The sequence below is a fragment of the Mercenaria mercenaria genome, unplaced genomic scaffold, assembly GCF_021730395.1.
Source record: "Mercenaria mercenaria strain notata unplaced genomic scaffold, MADL_Memer_1 contig_2066, whole genome shotgun sequence".
NCBI classification, from domain to species: domain Eukaryota; kingdom Metazoa; phylum Mollusca; class Bivalvia; order Venerida; family Veneridae; genus Mercenaria; species Mercenaria mercenaria.
The window spans coordinates 27,739-49,376 of record NW_026460099.1 but is presented as its reverse complement, the minus strand read 5'-3'; the positions used below and the strand labels follow the sequence as shown (position 1 = coordinate 49,376).

The 21,638-nt window shown below is 35.0% G+C and overlaps 1 protein-coding gene across 1 annotated transcript; it reads right to left on the bottom strand.

Moving 5' to 3' along the window:
• Window positions 1-323: 323 nt before the first annotated feature.
• On the bottom strand, window positions 324-21,364 carry LOC128552125 (syntaxin-16-like). The gene is made up of 8 exons (XM_053533145.1): window positions 21,284-21,364; window positions 13,633-13,727; window positions 10,100-10,152; window positions 7,884-7,990; window positions 6,390-6,552; window positions 5,376-5,476; window positions 4,465-4,608; window positions 324-506 (listed from the first exon to the last, which is right to left on the bottom strand). The coding sequence occupies exons 1-8, from the start codon at window positions 21,362-21,364 to the stop codon at window positions 324-326; spliced, it is 927 nt and encodes a 308-aa protein (XP_053389120.1).
• Window positions 21,365-21,638: the final 274 nt, after the last annotated feature.

Genomic DNA, 21,638 nt, shown 5'->3' with positions numbered 1-21,638 from the left:
TACTGCATGAGTTAAGTAGTTGAGAGTTCTACATATTTTAGTACCAAACTATAGTGTTTTAATAAGTAAATACTGTATAGCTCACCACAAAAACTTAATAAACATTTGCACTCAATATTTCTAAGTTTCTTTTTTGTTTAATGAATCTGGAGGCCTGCCCCTTTAAAGAACTATTCAAATCCCTTTTGGCCTTGCGGATAATCACAGAATAAAGGCATTAAATGAGGCCACTTTGCTGTAAAAAATAACAGCTAATAAAAATACGAAATATACAGGAGTAATTGATCCATAAATAAACATATTTTCTTTATATTCACTAACTACTAGCTTTTTGTAGCTATAAGTATTATTATAAGAATTATAATCAATAATGCTAAAATTAAAATTATATGCATTTTCCTATTTTTCTTTTGGTATTTTTCAGCTTTTTGTAGCTGTTGCAGTCCTTTTTCTACCTGTACTGAGGCATGTTCTATATTATAGTCTATTCTGTCCAGTATTGTTCCCTGAAAAAAAGAAAATAAAATTTTGTGAATTTCATGGCCATGAAAATTCATGGTTTAACCCTTACCCTGCTAAATTTCTATAATAAACTTGTCCATCTTTCAATTTGGACAGTACACTTAACAGTTAAAAGAGGTGCATACCAAAACGATACTGACGGATGTGCAGGCTGATCATGATCTACACTGGTGGCAAAGGCAGAATCAATTGTGTCCAGCATGATATGGGTTAAAGACATCTATCCAGCCTATTCAAATTTGCCCCTACTAATTATTCATAATTTTCATTTGACAGTAGTGGATATACTGATTGACAACTAAGTAAATATGGTCTACAATTTGATGCCCTACATGCGAGGTGTTTTACCTCTGAGGTACGTGTGTTATAATTTCAGGTTACTGCACATACTGTGATAGTTACAGCAATTCACTGGGTATTACATTTCCGTAATTAAAACAGAATATATATATCACTTCAACTTTTTATTCATTAAACAATTACGGTGAGACAAGTTCTATGGAATGATATTTAGGTAAATATTACAAAATGCTTGCTGACTGTTACACTTTACTCAGTGACACTCCCATTGTGCCTACTGGTATAGTAATCATGCATGCTGGCACCTTTAACACGCTTGTTGACAATGATACCACGCTTGTTGACAATGATACCATGCTTGCTGACAATGATACCATGCGTGCTGGAAGTTACAACTTCTTTGCTGCTTAGACCCTGATGTCTATATCATAATTTCATTTGGCAAAATGACAGTGGAATATTTCAACATGCCGGGACTGTATATAAGCAACATTGCACAGTTACAATGCTCACAGAAGAAAATACATGATGTGACCACACAATATGAAAGATGCAATCAGCCACTAAGCAAGTTGAAAGTAAGCATAATGCAAAGTGCAACATTGCATGTCACAATTTAATACCAGGGGGCGAATAATAATTGAATAATTGAAACAAAGAGACATAACTGATAGCAAATGGTTTAACCAAGAGGTAATTAAAATCCGTTATAGGCCGGATATTCCCGTTACCTTTCGTGAAAACTACAAACTTGCGCCCCCTGGTATCAAAATGTGACGTGCAATGTTGCACTTTGCATTATGCTTACTTTCAACTTGCTTGGTGGCTGATTGCATCTTTCATATTGTGTGGTCACATCGTAAATTTTCTTCTGTGAGCATTGTAACTGTGCAATGTTGCTTATATACAGTCCCGGCATGTTGAAATATTCCAGTACGCTACACGGCACTGTCATTTTGCCAAATGAAACTATGATATAGACATCAGGGTCTAAGCAGCAAAGAAGTTGTAACTTTCAGCACGCATGGTATCATTGTCAACAAGCGTGGTATCATTGTCAACAAGCGTGTTAAAGGTGCCACCATGCATGATTACTATACCAGTAAGCACAATGAGAGTGTCAGTGAGTAAATTGTAACAGTCAGCAGGTATTGTGTAATATTTACCTAAATATCATTCCATAAAGTTCTTTAAATTACAGTCGGTTATGGCAACAAATAAATATCTCTATGCAGACATAAAAAATTTAATTTGTAAACTAATAGCTATGTCTAACTGTAAATTCGGTAAACTGTCATAATTTGTCCATGGCACATGAGGATAAGTGTGGTGGACCAATGTCTTTAAGCTAAAACAGGTATTTGTTGGGACATAAAAATGTGGAAAATGAATAGGATTTTATTCCTTTATTTATTGTTCCCACTTTATTTCATGAATTGACACACCACAATTTTTTTTAAATATTAATCTCCCACAAAACATTAATGATTATCTTCTAGTTCTGTTGACAGAAAACACTGTTGTAGTTGTTTTTTTCCAGACAAATCTGTACTTCAAGGGGGCATGCAAATACACATTTGTGGATTGCAAACTTTGAAAATGGGATAAATAATTTAATATGTTCAGTCAAATTAAACTTTATGGATTAACACAACCATAAATCAGTTTCCAACAAATTTGAATAATTTCAAGGCCATTATTGATTTTGAACTGACACATTAACTGGCGAATATCAATAAAAGATCAATAAATCAACTGATCACTGACAAATCAAATGGTCATCAATAAATCAACTGATCCTTTTGCAAAATTACCACAGGAAGAAATATGTACATCAAAGTATAATTTCACATCTTCAAAACTTACATCTCCAGAGCTACCAGTATTAGTTTATGTACAACGCTCCAAATGATGACAGGAAAGACTTCTTAATACAATATTTGTACTTAGGCCACACCAAACTAATTACCTGTTCGTCCGATTTCCCGCACCAGTTTGACGGGAAATAAAAAAAAAAAATTTTTTTTTTGACCGCCCGCACCTAGCGTATGTTTTCTACTTGGTCAAAATCAATAGGAACGTTAAAAAAAAAAGAGGAAATTCTAAAGTTTAAATGCACCTTGCTTGTAATTTATCGGAACATCGGAAGAACATGTTCTCTGACACAGCCACCGATTTGACTACATAGTCTCCCTACAGCACAGAAGGAGTACGTACCCTGGCAGTATCAATTTATTCGATTAAATTTTTGTGATATTCGATCGCTTTAAAAATCGGGCATAACAAAATGGCAGCTCCCTATGTCTTTGTTGTCTCAACGAACAGAAAGTATTTCCAGCAACAGCTGTTGAGATTTCCCAGAGCTGCAGTTTTACAGATTTGTTTAGGGCTGCTGCGCTATATAATAAAGATGAATCTTTCCATAGATACAGTCGTGCAAAACCTGCCGGGGGCATCTGTTTTTCTCAAATGCAGGTTTTTATTGATTGTTGTAACATTCTTTATTTGGTTTGAGTAACATAAAAGATGATACATGATAAAACATCAGATATTCTAAACATTTGCTTATATGTCACTCAAAAGTGTCAACATTTTTTTGTATACTTTGTATAGTCAAACCCTCAGGGAAACCCTCGAAGTGCTGGATTTTCATTTCATTTCTTACAGTAAAATGCAGCCTGCTGACTTAGCACCGAATCGTACCACCTCAGGTTAGCAGGTTCAGTTGAGTGCTGTGTGATCTGCATTTGTAATAGATATGTTGTCTAGAACTTCAAGGGTTAGGAGGTCTAATGTCACAAACAGAGAAAATTGTTAAGTGATATGGGATAAATAAGACATTCCAGAATAATAAAAGCGCTGATATATTTCTTACTTTTTAATGTATGTATCATACATTAAGGTATCCGATCCACGAATAGGTAAATTTTGATGCCTGGTGACCCCATGTTTATTTGGTATCATTTGAAAGAGTTGTGTCTGCTGAACAATATTTAGTAAATAAGATGACCATAAATAATATGCAAGAATCATTTCAGCCGTGTTTTGTGACTGAAAAAAGATAAATCTAACACTGTTAATAACTGGATTTCTGTTGAAGTATCTCTGAAAACTATAAAGTAAAAAAAAATATTTTCTATAACACATTTTTGTCATGTAATATATATTTTCTTTTTCAGTAGACAATACACTTTCAAATGATACCAAAAATATATGGGCTTACCAGGCATCAATATTTGATATATTTTAATAGCACTGTTATATAGAAATTGCTTATTTGTGGATCGGATACCTTAAACATTCAATACTCCAAAGACAGTGCTGTCTGAATGTTACTCCACACACATTTGTTTAAAAATCTGGTTTATGAACAGAAACACACTTGATCTGGTGTTAAACATGAAACAAGTGATTATTTACTTTTTTTTTATTTTATCGCTCTTCACTCGCTTCAATAAATGACGATTTGAAAAAAAAAAAAAAATTCCACTCACTCGCCCCAAATATTTTTGAAAAAAATCCAAAGAACAAGACATTAATTTGGTGTGGCCTTATCAAACAAATGCAAAAAAGATGACCATTTCATATGCAAAAGCTGTTAAAAAATTTAAATGCAAAATGAACCAACAAACAATGGATTACCTGATCAACAACCATCTGTGAAAGATCCTTGAATATTTCATTCAGATCTTGTATAGAACGTACAATGTGGGCAATCTCTTTGTCTCTTTGATTCACTACCTCTGTATTGTTTTCCACTAACTGCATCTGTTCGGAGGAAAAGCCCTGCAAAACCAAAAAAAAGTTTCATCAAGTAGACAGAAATAATCCCATTTCCAGTCAGTGTGGTAATTTCTTACTTGAGTATTAAGATATTTTTCTTCTATCAAAACAGAACTTTTCAAAAAACAAGTAAACAAAATCAAGAAACATTTTCCCCACAACTACAATAATTTGAGAATACATGTATAATGAGACATCAAGTCATCAATACCTATCTTCACGACCTGCTAAACAAAATATGTGTATTCAGGCTTGTATTATCGTTAAATTCAATAAATCTAGAATCAGATTTTTGAAGAGAGTAAATGAATATCTGTATTTATACAGATTATTACAGGGTTATTATAACAGTATCCTTGTCTGCATTATTGTATTCACCTCCTGTGAGCAGAATGTGATACAGCCTGACGGAATCCTTGAGAGTCAAATGCATCATTACAGATGAAGATACTGTTTAAATGACCCTTTTACTATAAACCCCTACATATTTCTACAGCAAAATTTGCCAAAACTGACTCTAATTTTAGGTATATAAGACTTCAAGCTCTTTTGAAATTGTGAAATTTTAACATATGGAATTTGATGCCATCATTATGTCATTTCTGATGTACCATTTGATATCAAAACTAATTCAAATAGTTCTTCTATCATTTTCTTCTGTATTTGCAGGTGAAATACAAGCTGTATTTTAGATAGAAAATCCCTAGATATACATGTAGCTGTATATGCCAAGATTGCCTGTATCTATCCATGTTGTTTGCTTTACTTACTCTATCATAACTTGCATACATGTCATCTTCTTGAAGTGCTCCAGAATCTGGACCTATATTTGCGTCAAAAAACTGAGATCTTTCTTCCCGACTCCGTAATTCTGTAAATTGCAATGAAAAAAATCTTCACTTTATTTCTTTTCAATTACTATTTGAGCCATGCCATGAGAAAACCAACATAGTGTGTTTGCGACCAGCATGGATCCAGACCAGCCTGCGCATCCATGCAGTCTGGTCAGGATCCATGCTGTACGCTTTCAAAGCCTATTGATATTAGAGAAACCGTTTGCGAACAGCATGGATCCTGGCCAGACTGCGCAGATGCACAGGCTGGTCTGGATCCATGCTGGTCGCAAAGCCACTATGTTGGTTTTCACATGGCATGGCTCAAATCATGAAATTCAATATGGCTTTCAAAGTTATGACCCAGACATAAAAAGCCACCTTTACTCAAACTTAGAAAGTGATTTCTACCGGGCTCCTGCTTGTTTCCTTTTGTAGGTTTCTTTGAAAAATGAAACTTCTTTTTCAAAATGTTATATTAAAAAGTTCTCAGAACAGAGTTTTTGTAATTCAGGTTAAAGTCATTAATATTATATAGGCAATTAATATAATTTTCAATAATTTTAACAGTTTCTAATGGCCTTCTAATGGTACTGAAGGCAGCTGTATTGGCCTGAAGCCTCAGCACAATAAAAAGGCCATCATGAAATCAAGTAGTCATTAACATTACTGTAACATAATTATGTAATAATAATTGAGGCATTTAAAAAACATGCAAGAAATTTTACAAAGCTAAATTTACTTTATATGACAAAAAAATAAGTACATAGTGTACAAATATACTTGAAGCAATACTGGCTCTTACTTTTGATGCATATAAAAGCTTCTTATTAAAACTTTTAAGGGGTCAGTCAGTACTTTTTCTCCTCTAAAGCGAGTTTGTTTATTTCGTCTACAGTTATTTTCCCACCTTTATTCAAAATACAACAGTTTGGGAGATTTCAGACTCACTTTTTAAGTATGTAGACTGACTTTTTCTAAAATTATTTGACATTTCCTGTATAGACCTAACAAGGGACATAACCATGTTCTGCGAGAGTAGCAGTTCCTGATCTGTTCCTCGTCTGCTCCGAGCTGTTATCTGCTGTATTAGTCTTTGACAGTGAGAAAACATCTGAAAATATAAACACAATATGAAATTCTATCCAGCCATCTCTCAAATGACGGATATTTATTCACACTCAAAAACAATATATGAGCCGTGCCATGAGAAAATCAACATAGTGGGTTTGCGACCAGCATGGATCCAGACCAGCCTGCGCATCCGCGCAGTCTGGTCAGGATCCATGCTGTTCGCTAACAGTTTCTCTAATTGCAGTAGGCTTTAAAAGCGAACAGCATGGATCCTGACCAGACTGCGCGGATGCGCAGGCTGGTCTGGATCCATGCTGGTCGCAAACCCACTATGTTGGTTTTCTCATGGCGCGGCTCATATGAAAGAGATCTGATAACAAAAGAAATGTAAATGAAGTGTGCTAGTTTAAGACCTAAGGTTACCCAGTTTCAAACTTGACCTAAATTTCATATCTTGACAAACATTCCAAAAAAAGTTCTATGAAGATTAGGTAGAAAATGTGGCCTCTAGAATGTTAACAAGGTTATGTTATCAACGACAGACACAGGGTGATCACAATAGTTCACCTCGAGTGCTTTGTGCTCAGGTGAGCAAAAAACAGGCTAGTGGTTTCTGGCAGGATTTTTCAATTTTCCTCTATATACATAAAGGGAAGAGTGACCATGCCCTCTGGAAACCATATTGTTTGACATATCAGAATAGTCTGAACAATCTTAGTAAAGGATCAATCATTGGTAAAGGGTCATTGAATGATCATATGAGTTGTACCATTGTATAATCAAGCCGACAGTTTCTGACAAAAAAAAAAGATTTTTAAATTTTCTTCATTTTATCTGAATAATGTGAGTCAAGGAACATTTCTACGAGTATTTCAAGACTAGACCAGTGGCCAAGGAGATGTCATATGAAGATTTTTCTATTTTTAGCTCTGGTTGTCCTTATGTAAAAAAAAGTCGAACCATTTGAACAACTTTAGAAGAGAACCACCCATGGAACATTCAGGCTGAGAATCATCAATTTCAAAATAATGGTTTCAGACAAGAAGTCATTTGAAGTAAATGTTGAAGGACGTACAATGGTAAGACATCACAATATCTCACCATAAGTATGCTGTGCTCTTGTGAGATAATGAAGCACATACAGAAGCATCACGTCAAGCTCTGAATTCAACACAGAGGGACAAATCAACCAATATTGTATATCTTGTATACACGTCAAGCTCTGAATTCAACACAGAGAGATGAATCATCCAATATGGTATATCTTGTATACAATAAGAATTAGATAATATTTGAATGGTCAAGTGGTACAAATGCAAATGTCTGACTGGAAGAGTAAAATAATTAATAAACAAAAACAGGATATTTTACTTGTGTAATTTCTTGTGTCTGTATTTCTATAGCATGTTCCTCATCAATACTGTCATCAAATGCTGGACGTGTTAAATGTTTGTCATGTAAAGCAGCAAGTTCCTTCACTAAAATATAAAATAAATAAATAATCAGAACCTATAACACTTATACATTTATTTGTTCAAAATGTGAATTCTAAAATGATTTTACTTATTTACTTATTCATTTGTGTATTGTTTAATGTCACACTGACACAATTAGATGTCATATGGTGTCTTTCGATCCGGGCATTTAATGTCATATGGCGTCTTTCGATCCCGGCATTATTTCATCACTGGCGTGCACCAGGGTACAACCAACGACCTTCCGTAAGCCTAAAATGATTTTAGCATGGATTTTAAAGTCGCTGCACTGCCATGAAACCATCAGAGCTCTAGACAAGCTGGGTATTTACGTATTTACGCAATAAAAGTTGCAGAAAACGCAACTGAATTTATACAGTGTGCGTAGTGAAACACAAATTAAAATTCCTAATACCCAATTCATAAAAAACCCCTTGCGTATCGCATTTTCTGTATTATAGGAAGGGTATGAGATTTTAATACTGACTAGAGACTGGTTATACATTACGACAGAACTGGTTGCTATTTATCAGAAAAATAACAGGACCATTCACTCTGATCGGTGTTATTTGGACGCTTTGTAAACAATAATTACATCGATAAACCACTTCTAGATTAAGTACTAAAAGAGACTGCAGTAAAAACATTGTTGCAGCACAAACAAACAAAATAGAAAGATATTTTGTTGTTCAACAAAGACAGTTATCTGTTTGTGATGATATAATGTCACTGATACTGGCCAACATCTTATGGGAGAGCATATATTGCGGTGAACATATCGTTCGGGATATTGTGGATAAATTTATCTCCAAGTCTGACTGCATTAAAAGTGCAAAAAACACAATGGAACAAAAGTATCTAAGAAAACATAAACGTTATCCCATTTGGTTTTAGCAAATACCCAGTTACTTCTGAAAAGGCCTAACCCCAGGGGTATCATTTGAACAATCTTGTAAGAGATCCATTAGGCAATGCTACACCAAATATCAAATTTTGGTACAGGATCACAAGGCAATGCTATATACCAAATATCAAAGGCCAAGGTCTTGTGGTTTTAGACAAGAAAATTTTTAAAGTTTTTTCCTATATAAGTCTATGTAAAACTTGGGACCCCCGGGGCAAGGCATCTTTTCACCCCAGGGGCATAATTTGAATAATTTTCAATTTTTTTTTTATTTTTAAAGTTTTTTCCATTAGGTTGCCATGGCAACCAGAGTTCTGCATGGAATTCAATTCTTTGAAAATTTTGAAAGGGTACCACCCATGGATCATTCCTGTGAAGTTTGGTGTAATTCTGCCCAGTGGTTTTCAAGAAGAAGATTTTTTAGAAATTGTTGACGGACGGACGACCAGACATTGAGCGGTAACAAAAGCTCACCATGAGCCTTTGGCTCAGGAGCTAAAAGCTGGGCCCTGAACTGTAAAAATCCACAGTTCACAACAGCCTAAAATCAGTGCAAACACAACCTCAATGGAACACAGGGGCTGGATGGCTCCCCAGAAATGGATCAATCTCGGGAACTATATGAATTTATTTATTGTATCCAAGTGTTCTCTAGAAAATAGATATTTTGATACTACACTGAAACAATCCTCTATAAGTTTAAGTGTGATAATGTAATACTGGATTTATAACATGTTGAATACTCTTTTTAAAGTGATAAGACAAGGGGATGTTCTACAAGTTGTTAAAAGAACTGGGAAAAATCTAGTAGTATAAGCAGCTTTAGCTAAATAGGGTGAGGTTATCCTATCCAAAACAAAATTTCATTCATGCCTCAATTATAATGACTATATGATTGTGCAGACTAAGTTCACTTAAAATATCTTACACTCTACATCATTTAGTTACCATAGTAACATAAAGTTAGCTACATAATTACATCAAAATGTCTTTAGAAGCATCAATGGTACTAAGAAGATATTTTTGCAACATAATATGCACACAACTCTCTACTGACAAGCATTTGCTAATGTCAAAGACATTCATTGACTAAACTTTTACATAAACCAGAAGTTTTCAACTTTCACCAGCCAAGTATCAAATTTTTCAACTTAACAACATTTTGTGAGAGTTCTGTTATGTATGTTATTAAGTATTAAATGCCTTACTTTTTAATTTGATTCTCGTCATTTCATACTGGATTTCTTCCACACCGTCAACCCTGCAATTAAAACACAGCATATTAATTCAATAATATTGAGAAACTAAACATAAATTTGTGGAAATATTTTGTCAAAAGTTTCAATGCAAAATATGTTAACCCAAAGTGATACAGCACTTGTCTCAAGATCACACAAGTGCTAAGAAGCCAACTATTGACAACAGACAGATATCTGGACAGACAGACAGACAATAAAAACCACTGATCACAATAGCTCACCAAGCAGTCTTTGTGCTCCAATGTGCATAAAACATACATATGATCACTATCAGCCTGCTGTTCAAAATATTTACAGGTGAAACAGTGAAAGAACAAGAGCTGTCGGATGAGAGCAATGCACGACTACTCAACAGCCTTGTCACTAAAGGAAGTTAACTGAATGAATACTAAAGTCGAAAAAATGGCATAATTTTATAAACATGCAAAACAAGTACAATGTATGTGAAGTTTCAATCCAGTCCCATAACTGGGTACCGAGACATCAATTTATATACAACAAGAGGACCATGATGGTCCTGAATCGCTCACCTGTTCCCACATGACCCAGTTTTGAGTATGACGTCGTTTTTTCTATTATTTGACAAAGTGACCTAGTTTTTGAGCTCATGTGACCCAGTTTTGACCAAGACCTAGATATCATCAAGATAAAAATTCTGACCAATTTTCATGAAGATCCATTGAAAAATATGGCCTCTAGAGAGGTCAAAAGATTTTTCAAATTTTAGACCTACTGACCTAGCTTTTGAACGCAGTTGACCCAGTTTCAAACTTGGCCTAGATATCATCAAGATGAACATTCAGACCAACTTTCATACAGATCCCATGAAAAGTATGGCCTCCAAAGAGGTCACAAGGTTTTTTTTATTATTTGACCTACTGACCTAGTTTTTGATGGCACATGACCCAGTTTCAAACTTGACCTAGATATCATCAAGGTGAACATTCTGACCAACTTTCATGACGATCCATTCAAGGGTATGGCCTCTAGAGAGGTCACAAGGTTTTTCTGTTTTAAGACCTAGTGACCTAGTTTTTGATCGCAGTTGACCCAGTTTCAAATCTGACCTATATATCATCAAGATAAACATTCAGACCAATTTTCATACAGATCCCAAAAAAATATGACCTCCAGAGAGGTCACAAGGTTTTTTCATTATTTGACCTACTGACCTACTTTCTGAGGACACGTGACCCACTTTCGAACTTGACCTAGATATCATCAAGATGAACATTCTGACCAATTTTTATGAAGCTCCATTCACTAGTATGGCCTCTAGAGAGGTCACAAGGTTTTTCTATTTTTAGACCTACTGACCTAGTTTTTGATCGCACATGACCCAGTTTCGAACTTGACCTAGATATCATCAAGATGAACATTCAGACCAACTTTCATACAGATCCCATGAAAAATATGACCTTTAGAGAGGTCACAAGGTTTTTCTATTATTTGACCTACTGACCTAGTTTTTGATCGCACGTGACCCAGTTTCGAACTTGACCTAAATATCATCAAGGTGAACATTCTGTGAAATATATGGCCTCTAGAGAGGTCACAAGGTTTTTCTATTTTTAGACCTACTGACCTAGTTTTTGACCGCACGTGACCCAGTTTCGAACTTGACCTAGATATCATCAAGGTGAACATTCTGACCAACTTTCATAAAGATCCCATGAAAAATGTGACCTCTAGAGTGGTCACAAGCAAAAGTTTACGCACGCACGGATGGACGACGGACGCTGCACGATCACAAAAGCTCACCTTGTCACTTTGTGACAGGTGAGCTAAAAACTTAACCAAAAATCTTTCAGTTGAAAAAGAGGTATAATTTTGTAAATATGCAAAGTAGATTTATTAAACCTATGCACTGCAAGTCAGTTCACCACACGTGGGCTGAGCGCGAAACTATTGTAACTATATATAAATAAAGAACAAGATACAATAGTTTCGCGCTCAGCCCTCGCACAGTGAATAAGTGTTGAAAGTTTCAATCCATTAAAATAAACAATTACTGAAATATCAGCTTACATCCAAAAACTTAACCAAATATGAGTGCCGGCAAAAGAGCAAGGGCAATAGCTCTACCTTTTCTTCAAACAGTCCCGCTAGAAATAAACAAGAGCTGTCCGCAAGACAGCCAGTGCTCGACTATTCGAAATATTGTCCCAGAAGCAGCAAAATATTACCCTAAATGTTAAAATATCTACAGAGTTTCAACCCAGTATTTGTGCTAGTTTTGGAGACAGTAACTTGCATGCAAAACTTTAACCAGAAGTTTTAAGTTCAAAAGGGAACATAACTTGACCAAAATGCATGTCAGAGTTATGGGACTTGATGTAATCAACTTGTTTTATAACCCCGAAGGCACACGTGAAGTTTCAATTCAATATCTGCATTAGTTTTGGAGATAGTAACTTGCATGTAAAACTTTAACCTGGATTTTCTAAGTCCAAAATGGGGCATAATTTGCCCAAAATACACGTCAGAGTTATGGGACTTGACCCAGTGAGGTTGGTAATTGATCTAGGAAAAGAAAAAATAAGTTTCAAATCCATATACCTTTTAGTAATAGCTGTATGTACTTGCACGCAAAACTTTAACCAGGATTTTCTAAGTCCAAAAGGGGGCATAATTTGGCCAAAATGCAGGTCAGAGTTATGGGACTTGATGCTATCAACTAGTTTTATAACCCCGAAGACACATGTGAAATTTCAATTCAATATCTGAGTTAGTTTTGGAGATAGTTACTTGCATGTAAAACTTTAACCAGGATTTTCTAAGTCCAAAAGGGGGCATAATCTGCTCAAAATACATGTCAGAGTTACGGAACTTGACCCAGTGAGGTTGGTAATTGACCTAGAAAAAGAAAAAATAAGTTTCACAGCTATGACAGCTGTATGTACTTGCAATGCAAAACTTTAACCAAGGTGTGACGCCAACGCCAGGGTGAGCAGAATAGCTATTCTTTGAATAGTCGAGCTAAAAATAAAAGCCTTCTGACAGCTGTAGAAACTATTTCTCACTTTCGCTGACAAGCCTAGTAGTTCTTACATTGATGACGTAAATGCGCATTTTGCAGCAAAATGCCAACCTCCTGATCTATGTATGTCAAGTTAAGGATTACACCAGAAAACTGCTTTAAAGCATCATATTCCACTTTTCTACCGGTATTTAAGTTTATTCATTTTTACCACAAACAATTAACTTATTAAGGTGCCAAATTTTTGTCGTTCAGATTCCTGACAGGAGAGTTGTCAAGAATTTTCAAAAGTTCACATAGTCAAGTAGCAAACATTGTATCAAAATTTATTTCTATAAAACAGCCTCTTCCTGTGTCCTTGAATTGACAAACTGTACAAAAAATCATCCACATTTTTCTTGACCTGAATACCCCTTTCAGTCAGTGCTATTTGACTCAGAAATACATAACAGATCGGTTAAAATGTCAAACTGCAAATCAGACCTGAAAGTGAAAAACTTACCATTCTGGTGGCAGTCTGTTTGATCGTGTGTTAACTGTACCCGCCTCTAGATCTAGATTGACATTTGACATCAAACCCATTCTGTCGTCGGATATCTGTTAGAAGAAAAAAGCACTTCATCTTCATCTCTTATTGCAATTAAATCTAACAATCTAGTTACTGCATACGTGGTAAATTTTGCATTGTGGGAAAGTCACGCCTACACCTGTGCCAAATACCACCTTAAAACACAAGAACTGACATCATACGCATTAGTTTTAAACAAAACCAATTAGAAATTTTATCTCAATAAGTAGCTTGGGGTACTTACTATAACTTTCATTACACAAATATAATTAACTGGACAAAAATGTGAAAAAAGTGTTATCTCTGCCAATCTTTCATTAAAGAAATAATTATTCAATTATTCTTGACTGGTAAGACAATATTTAATATATTCTAAAAAAAACAACAGCAAATGTACAAACCAAATATGTCAATTTTCAGTAATTTGCAAAAAAAAAACTAAAAAAAAAAACTGAAAACATTATTGTTATTTCTCTTAACTTTATTCATGATCAAACATCTTGAACATCTGTTTGTTCTTACCCATTTTGTATATTATATTAAACAAACTATTAAAGGCCCAATCTCCCACAAAATGAAAAACGAGTCTTACATGATTAAAGGCCATTACACATATACACTGAAAACGAATCAAAACCAAACCAAAAGAAACTTTGTATTATGACCAATGAGCCATTCACACATATGCCAAAACTGGAAAGTATGCACTAACTGAAATCCGGGATGTACGTATGTACAGACAGACAGCAGCAACGCTATATGCCCCCCACATAAATGTGTGGGGGCATAAAAAGGTGTTTTTTACAAATTCTTCGATAATGCAATAAACTGGTTACAAATTTATCAAGGACCCTCATGCAATTCCTATACAACTTCTGTGATATTCACCAAATTCCTCTGTTTATGAATCACATGAGCCCACTTCATTCCCCATCAGTGACTTTCCCACCTGTATGCTCGATATCCAAGCAATAACGTATCGTTATCACCTATATTAAGGTTATTTCCAATGTGTTTTTGTTCATTATGCTATGCCTCTACACATTTTTACGCAGAAATTTGTAACAATAGTTACATATAATGTGAATCCCCTAGCTGATTCTGAAACAACAAAACTTGGTAGAATATGGTCTTTGTTTCTGTTCGGTGTATATGTGAAACAATTATATCAAAATCCAACAAGACAGACTGCTCAACTATTCAACAGCTTATAAGTCGAACAAGGGCCATAACTTGGCAAGACTGAGTTATTTTAATTACAGTATATAACAAATTTAAATTCTATTTTAATAATTATGGCAACAATAACAGCTTGTACATGTATGCAAAGCTTCAACAAAGTTTTCTCAGTTGAAAAAAGGTCATAATTAGAATTCAATTCAACCAAGAGTTATCTAACTTGATTATGTCAGCTCTGATGACTTGGAAGCACTGTGGGAATTTTCAATCAAATAAATGTAAAAGTTACTGAGATACAGCTTGAACACATAACTTAAACCATATTTGCTAGTTAAAAAGGATAACAACTTGCACGCAAAACTTCAACAAAATTTTCTAAGTAGAAAAAGGGCCACAATTTGAATTCAAATATAACCCAGAGAGTGAGTTATCTAAATAACTTATTTCTGTAGGTTTGATGACTAGAAAGTCTTTTGTGTTTAAATCCAATGTATGCAATGCTCATTGAGATATGAACTTGCATGCAAAACTTTAACCAAGGTGTGGCACCAACACCAACGAATGGGTGAGAGTAATAGCTCTCACTGTTCTTTGAATAATCGAGCTAAAAATGAGTTCAAGAAATATTAATTTCATTATCATTTGCGCTAATCATGCAAAATAATTAATTAATTTTTAAAAAATCTACCCATGTCATAAAAACACAACTTATGTAGAAACAGAAAAGCTGTTGCAGAGATAAGAGATATAAAAGTCTGCTTTTTTTACTTTTGTCTGTTTTGTCAATTGAACTTACATATTTCATACCACTACAAATATTTTCTACCACTACAGAACATTTGTTCAAAGAATAATAATGTGAAGAATAAACTATCTGTACAAACAACAGAAATGGCGACAGATGGCAAAACAAAGCAACGTAAAATATAAACATCCACAAAATCACAATGCCAACAACCGACTCTCTCAACTTACAAATGGGTATCAAACAAACTTTGTATTGACCATTAATTGACAATGCAATAAAAATTTTGCGCAATAATGAATGCCGCACTGTTTAATACCAAAGATCATACAAACAGACATTTAGTACAAATCGACACCCTGCTCCAAAATTTTCAAAATGACAAATGGTGTAGAGGACACTGTTTGGTTAAAATCACTGCAAATGATTGTGCATGCTCATCAAGTAAGTGGAAGAACTATGACAAAACTTTTGATGGATAAGAATGTATTTTTATGTTTGTAACTATCAGTCAGGGGTGTAACTGTTTTAGGTTATGTAACCTATTTCAGTTACTTTTTCAAGAATTTTATAACCTGTATTAGTTATAAAATAAGGATAACCCAGGTAAGTTATTCAAAAAAAGCCTTTTTACTGTTCTCACAAAGTGAGCTTTAAAATGCAATTCGTAGCAAACTGTGGTTAATCAAATTCTCTTTTAGTCTGATAATGACCTGATGAGCATAATGGGATGTTAAGAGTTTTATAGCTTAAAAACCATTTGCTTTAGACTTTATCAGCCTTGCGTAAAAAAATTTACTGCACAGCTGGAAAGATAAAAGGCCAAGGATTCAGGAAATGATTGCATTAGTCACATTCAAAATGAGGAATTGACACAGGAGGGCTTTGTAATATTTTATGATAACTGAAACAAGTTATGAAAGTAAACGCAGTAACTCAAATGGGTTATAAAATGTGATAACTTGAAACAGTTACACCCCTGACTGACTATAGAGCATCTCCTTTTTAACCTTATGGTACTTCTACAATTTGCAGAACCTGGCATAAAATATACCCGGGCATTTTTTTTCTCAAACTGAGAAGCAGCCCTAAAGATATTATCATTATTATTATACCAGATGTGTGTGGCTGCGTTTGCTATATGTAAAGCGCCTTTGAACGCGTTTATCATGAAAAGGGCGCTATATAAATCTGGTATAATAATAATGTGTAAAGCTTCGGATACATGGCATTACCCTTGTCAAGATCCCATCTTCATCCATCGGCTTTCTCAACTGATTTGACTGATAGCCTTACACTAAGATTCAAGGTTCCATTTTACAGACCTGTTACATCAGACTAAACAATCCGGCTCTAAGAGCAGACTTGTCTCGAGTTATGCCAAGGTTTGACTGTCCACTTGTCCAAAAATATGATAAATCAGATTACAAGGGAGCAGCGCAGATGCTGGATAGCTGAAGATCTGAACCGGAAGTTGATTTGTTTTTCGCAACTCTAAATTCTGTCCTGCTTTGCTATGGTACCGCATTATGACTGCATTAGCTATACGCTCGATAGTTTAGAACAAAATTATGGTCTGTACCATTAAATTTAGTATCGAATAATTTGACGATGCAGTCAATCAGTCGATTTCAATAATGGCGGCCATTTGTGACACGCACAAATTTTCTTCAATGGCAAACTTCAAATATAAATGCGACCCTCTAAATCACATCGGATTTTAATTATTATTATACCAGAATTATAGAGCGCCCTTTTCATGATCAATTTCACGTTCAAAGGCGCTTTACATAGTTCAAATGCAGCCACACAGGGCGCATAATTCATCCTCTACTAGTACAGACACAGAGCAATCTGACCAGAGGGACAGTGAGACAAAGCCCCCACAACAGAGAGATCAAACTCAATTCCAAGGTCCTTTTCACTAGTGTCAGTTTTCAACGTATGCCGGTTATCATCCTTATCGGTCATAGCATATTCGAAATTACATTTCTTGTTACCGTAGTTAACTACCTTGCACTTTTGAACATTGAAATTCTGTAGCCAGTCTTTGCTCCACTTGCACAGGTTGTCTATGTCTTTTTGTATTTCTTCTTGATCTGAATTTGATTTTACATTGCGATAAAGCTTACAATCGTCCGCAAACATTTTACATACATTCCCTACTACATCAGGCAAATCATTCACGAAGATAATGAAGAGAACTGGTCCTAGTATTGAACCCTGCGGAATCCCTGAAATGACGTCCTTCCACTCAGATAAGTTACCATTTACCACTACTCTTTGCCTTCGGTTTTGTAAAAAGTTACGTAGCCAGTTCAATAATGGTCCCCTCACCCCATAACCCTCTACCTTCTGAATTAGTCTTTTGTGTGGAACGCTGTCAAATGCTTTAAGGAAGTCAAGATATATGGTGTCAACCTGAGCATCATCGTCTATGTATTCAGTCCAGTCCTCTAATACTGTTAATAGTTGGAGAATAGTATTCCTGTTCTTCCGGAACCCAAACTGACAGTCACTTAATAGATTATATTTCGTCATGTGGTTTACAATCGCTTCCCTTATATTCTTTTCAAGGAGTTTACATATCACTGAAGTTAAGGACACTGGTCGGTAGTTTCCAGGGTCTGACTTTTCACCTTTTTTGAAGATACAGGTAACATTCGCATCCTTCCAACCTTCAGGTACAACACCAGTCTGCACCGATTTGGAAAATATGTCACTTAAAGGCTTGTATATATATTCTGCACATTGGTTCAAGAAAAATGGGTGACAGTTATCAGGTCCGCAAGCTTTAGATGCGTTTAATGATTTTAACTGTTTTAGGATCTTTTCTGGTATAATTTCCACACGATCAATGATCTCATTTTCACCTACTTTCTTATCAAATGCGGGAAAGTTTGAATTTGTTTCACGCGTAAACAGTGATGCAAAGAAGTCATTCAGAATATTAGCCTTTTCATCATCTTCAGTTTTCAAATTACCGCTACTATCTTTCAAATCACCTATATTACTTGAACTTTAATGATTATTAATCATATATTTTACCAGCAATTATCTCATACAGCAGTAATACAATACATAACAGCAAAGAAGTATAAAATACACAGAATGGCAACTGGCTGTAATCTCGCGTGAGCTCGTGTCAGAGCGTGATTCGGCGTTATCTTACTAAAAACAAACATCAGCGAGCATGGAGTTACAATTTGTACCTTTAAAACTACATTTAAAATACATGTTACTTTCTAAAACAAAATTAGTTTAATGTGAAATGGCCTTAAGACACAAAATACACGTTTTTTTTTGCCATCGAAAGAAGCGTGGTCATACGGTGATAATTATTTTACGGATGAATAATTGCTTTCGCATACAAAATGGCGCGTGGAGAAAGTGCCACTTCCGGTAAACGAGATCTCGTTTTTTTGTCACGGGAGGTTGGCGAGATTTGCTCTATATGCCTTTCAAGCACAGGCACGGGTCCAGTGTTTATTTATTTATTTTTCTTTTTTTTTTTTTTTTTTTTTTTGTTTAATATAAAAAATCCTTTTTTTCACACATTTAACCTTTTATATGTTAGTCAAATGAAAAAAAAAATCGATGACAAAAAATCCGGTCACAGTACCATATACATTGAAAAGGTGAACTACGCGAGCGTAACGCTATGGGAAGCTACTCGGCAAACTTGTGGAACATTTCAAAATCGAAGTTTATACACTTGCAGCCGCTACCTGTATGATTGCACCTTCGAAACATTTAACCCTTTCCCACACCGAAACGTTTATCACCGTATCTATCGATTACCAAACAGAAACGTATTGACCCGTGTCTATCGGTTCCCCGATAGAAACGTATTATACCGATTAACGGCCATTTGAACAGAATCGTTTTATCCCGTGTCTCATAATCAATCGCTTTATTTTCGTTCTTTTCCTAAAGAAACAAATTCCGGATGTTTACTAACTCAAAATATGGGATTTCGTCATCATTATTTACGTACAAGATCATGTGGTTACTATTTAAATTTATCGAGTACTTTGCAAGGAAATTTCCTACATGTGCACGACGCTACGTCATGGAAAATTACTGAGAAAGCTGCTTGCAACTGGCCGGTTCGCGGGCTTTCCTCGTTCTAAAAATAACAACCATTTAACATCAAAGTATTTTTAAATGTGTTAGGTCATGAAGGTCACGCGTGATACATGCAGATTTCCCCTAAACAACAATTTGTGTATACGATGGCTTGGAATTTATGGCCTTACATAACAGGAAGTGTTAATCAAAACAGAAGGACCGCGGCTTTCAAATATTTTATGACACCCCAAGAGTTAATTGCAGCGGAAGTCACCCGTGATGTACCGACGTTTGATCATCAAAATATTACGTAATATTATCCTAAAAATATATTAATTTTTAGCACATGAATACTGCAGTCGGTTACGAGTCTCGATCTCAGCGATCTTTTTGCACTTTCAGAAATTTTACGATCCGTTATTTTTGTAGTGTTATTCAGTTTGATGGTTGTTGTTTTATATAAATACTTACTGATTCCGATTCGGAAGATAAGTCTATTAACTATAAATCAAACTTTCAAACATCATTTTGAAATGAAATTGTATATGAATTTCAATGTGAAAGTAATCCAAAACAGAATTTTATGCCTAAAAATATATATTCCCGTACTTTAACACTTTATATCTTCGAAACTCAAAGAGAAACTACAATAAATTTTGTATCATCGGAAAGAGAATTCAAATTGCTATAAACTTTATATTGACAAAAATAATGTCAAACTTACAGAAAATATTAAAATAATGACATTTTTAACATAAGTGTGTGTAATCACAAAATAATGCCAACACCTCTGTTCAGATAAGACAGTCACCTTTATCAGCCATATACCGATTATAGATTATTGATTATCACTTATCAGTGTTGTGTAAAAGAGGTTACTTTGGCTTCTGTTCTGTGTGGTAAAGGGTTAAAGCCTTCCATAAATACTAAACTGACCCCACAAATTGCTTTGAAAAACACAGTACAAGTCTCTACGAGCGCAATATTTCAGTTATCCCCGGTGATTTCATTCCGGATAGCGGACGTGTTCCTGGTTTTTATCACTTCGTTTGGCAGCTGAAATCGTCGGGGATATTTGAAATATTTCGCTCCTAGGGACTTGTACTGTGTATTTCAAAGCAATTTATGGGATCAGTTTAGTATTTATGGAAGGCTTTAAATGTTTCGAAGGTGCAATCATGCAGGTAGCGGCTGCAAGTGTATAAACTTCGATTTTGAAATGTTCCACAAGTTTGCCGAGTAGCTTCCCATAGCGTTACGCTCGCATAGTTCACCTTTTCCATGTATATGATATTGTGACCGGATTTTTTGTCATCGATTTTTTTTTCATTTGACTAACATATATAAAGTATATTTGTGTGAAAAAAAATCATATCAAACAAAAAAAATATACACTGGACCCGTGCCTGTGCTTTCAAGTTGCCAATCTATTTATTTTTATAGCTCTTTGATAACAGTACATGTATACTGAGTACCGGACCTCTAGACTCCGGGTCTACAGATACGGTTACCGGACCCTTAGCCACTGCCAAACTAATAATTTTTATGAAATAATTTTTCAACAAAAAACTTGTCGCATTAACTACTTACTTGGTCTGAGAATATATTACGACTTTGCAGTGCATTATTTCTCATCAAAATAAAAACTTCTGTTAAGCTTCGAGTCGCCATTATATATATCTTTGTACAAAAAGCCAAAACTGCAACAATTTTAACTTCTCAATTTTCAATGTGTTGTCAATCGGCCATTTTGGTTTTAAACCGGACTGTCGTTAGAAAATCATATTGTGGAGATTACTGATAGGGCGTAATACACTAAAACAGCCGGCTGAACAGTCTCCAGGGTTGTGATTTTTATCGAGAAAACATTCATAATTATGTAGTCTTGTAATCAATCTATCTTTTTCTTTCACGCGTCGTCTGCTAATGAGGATAAAAGTCTAAA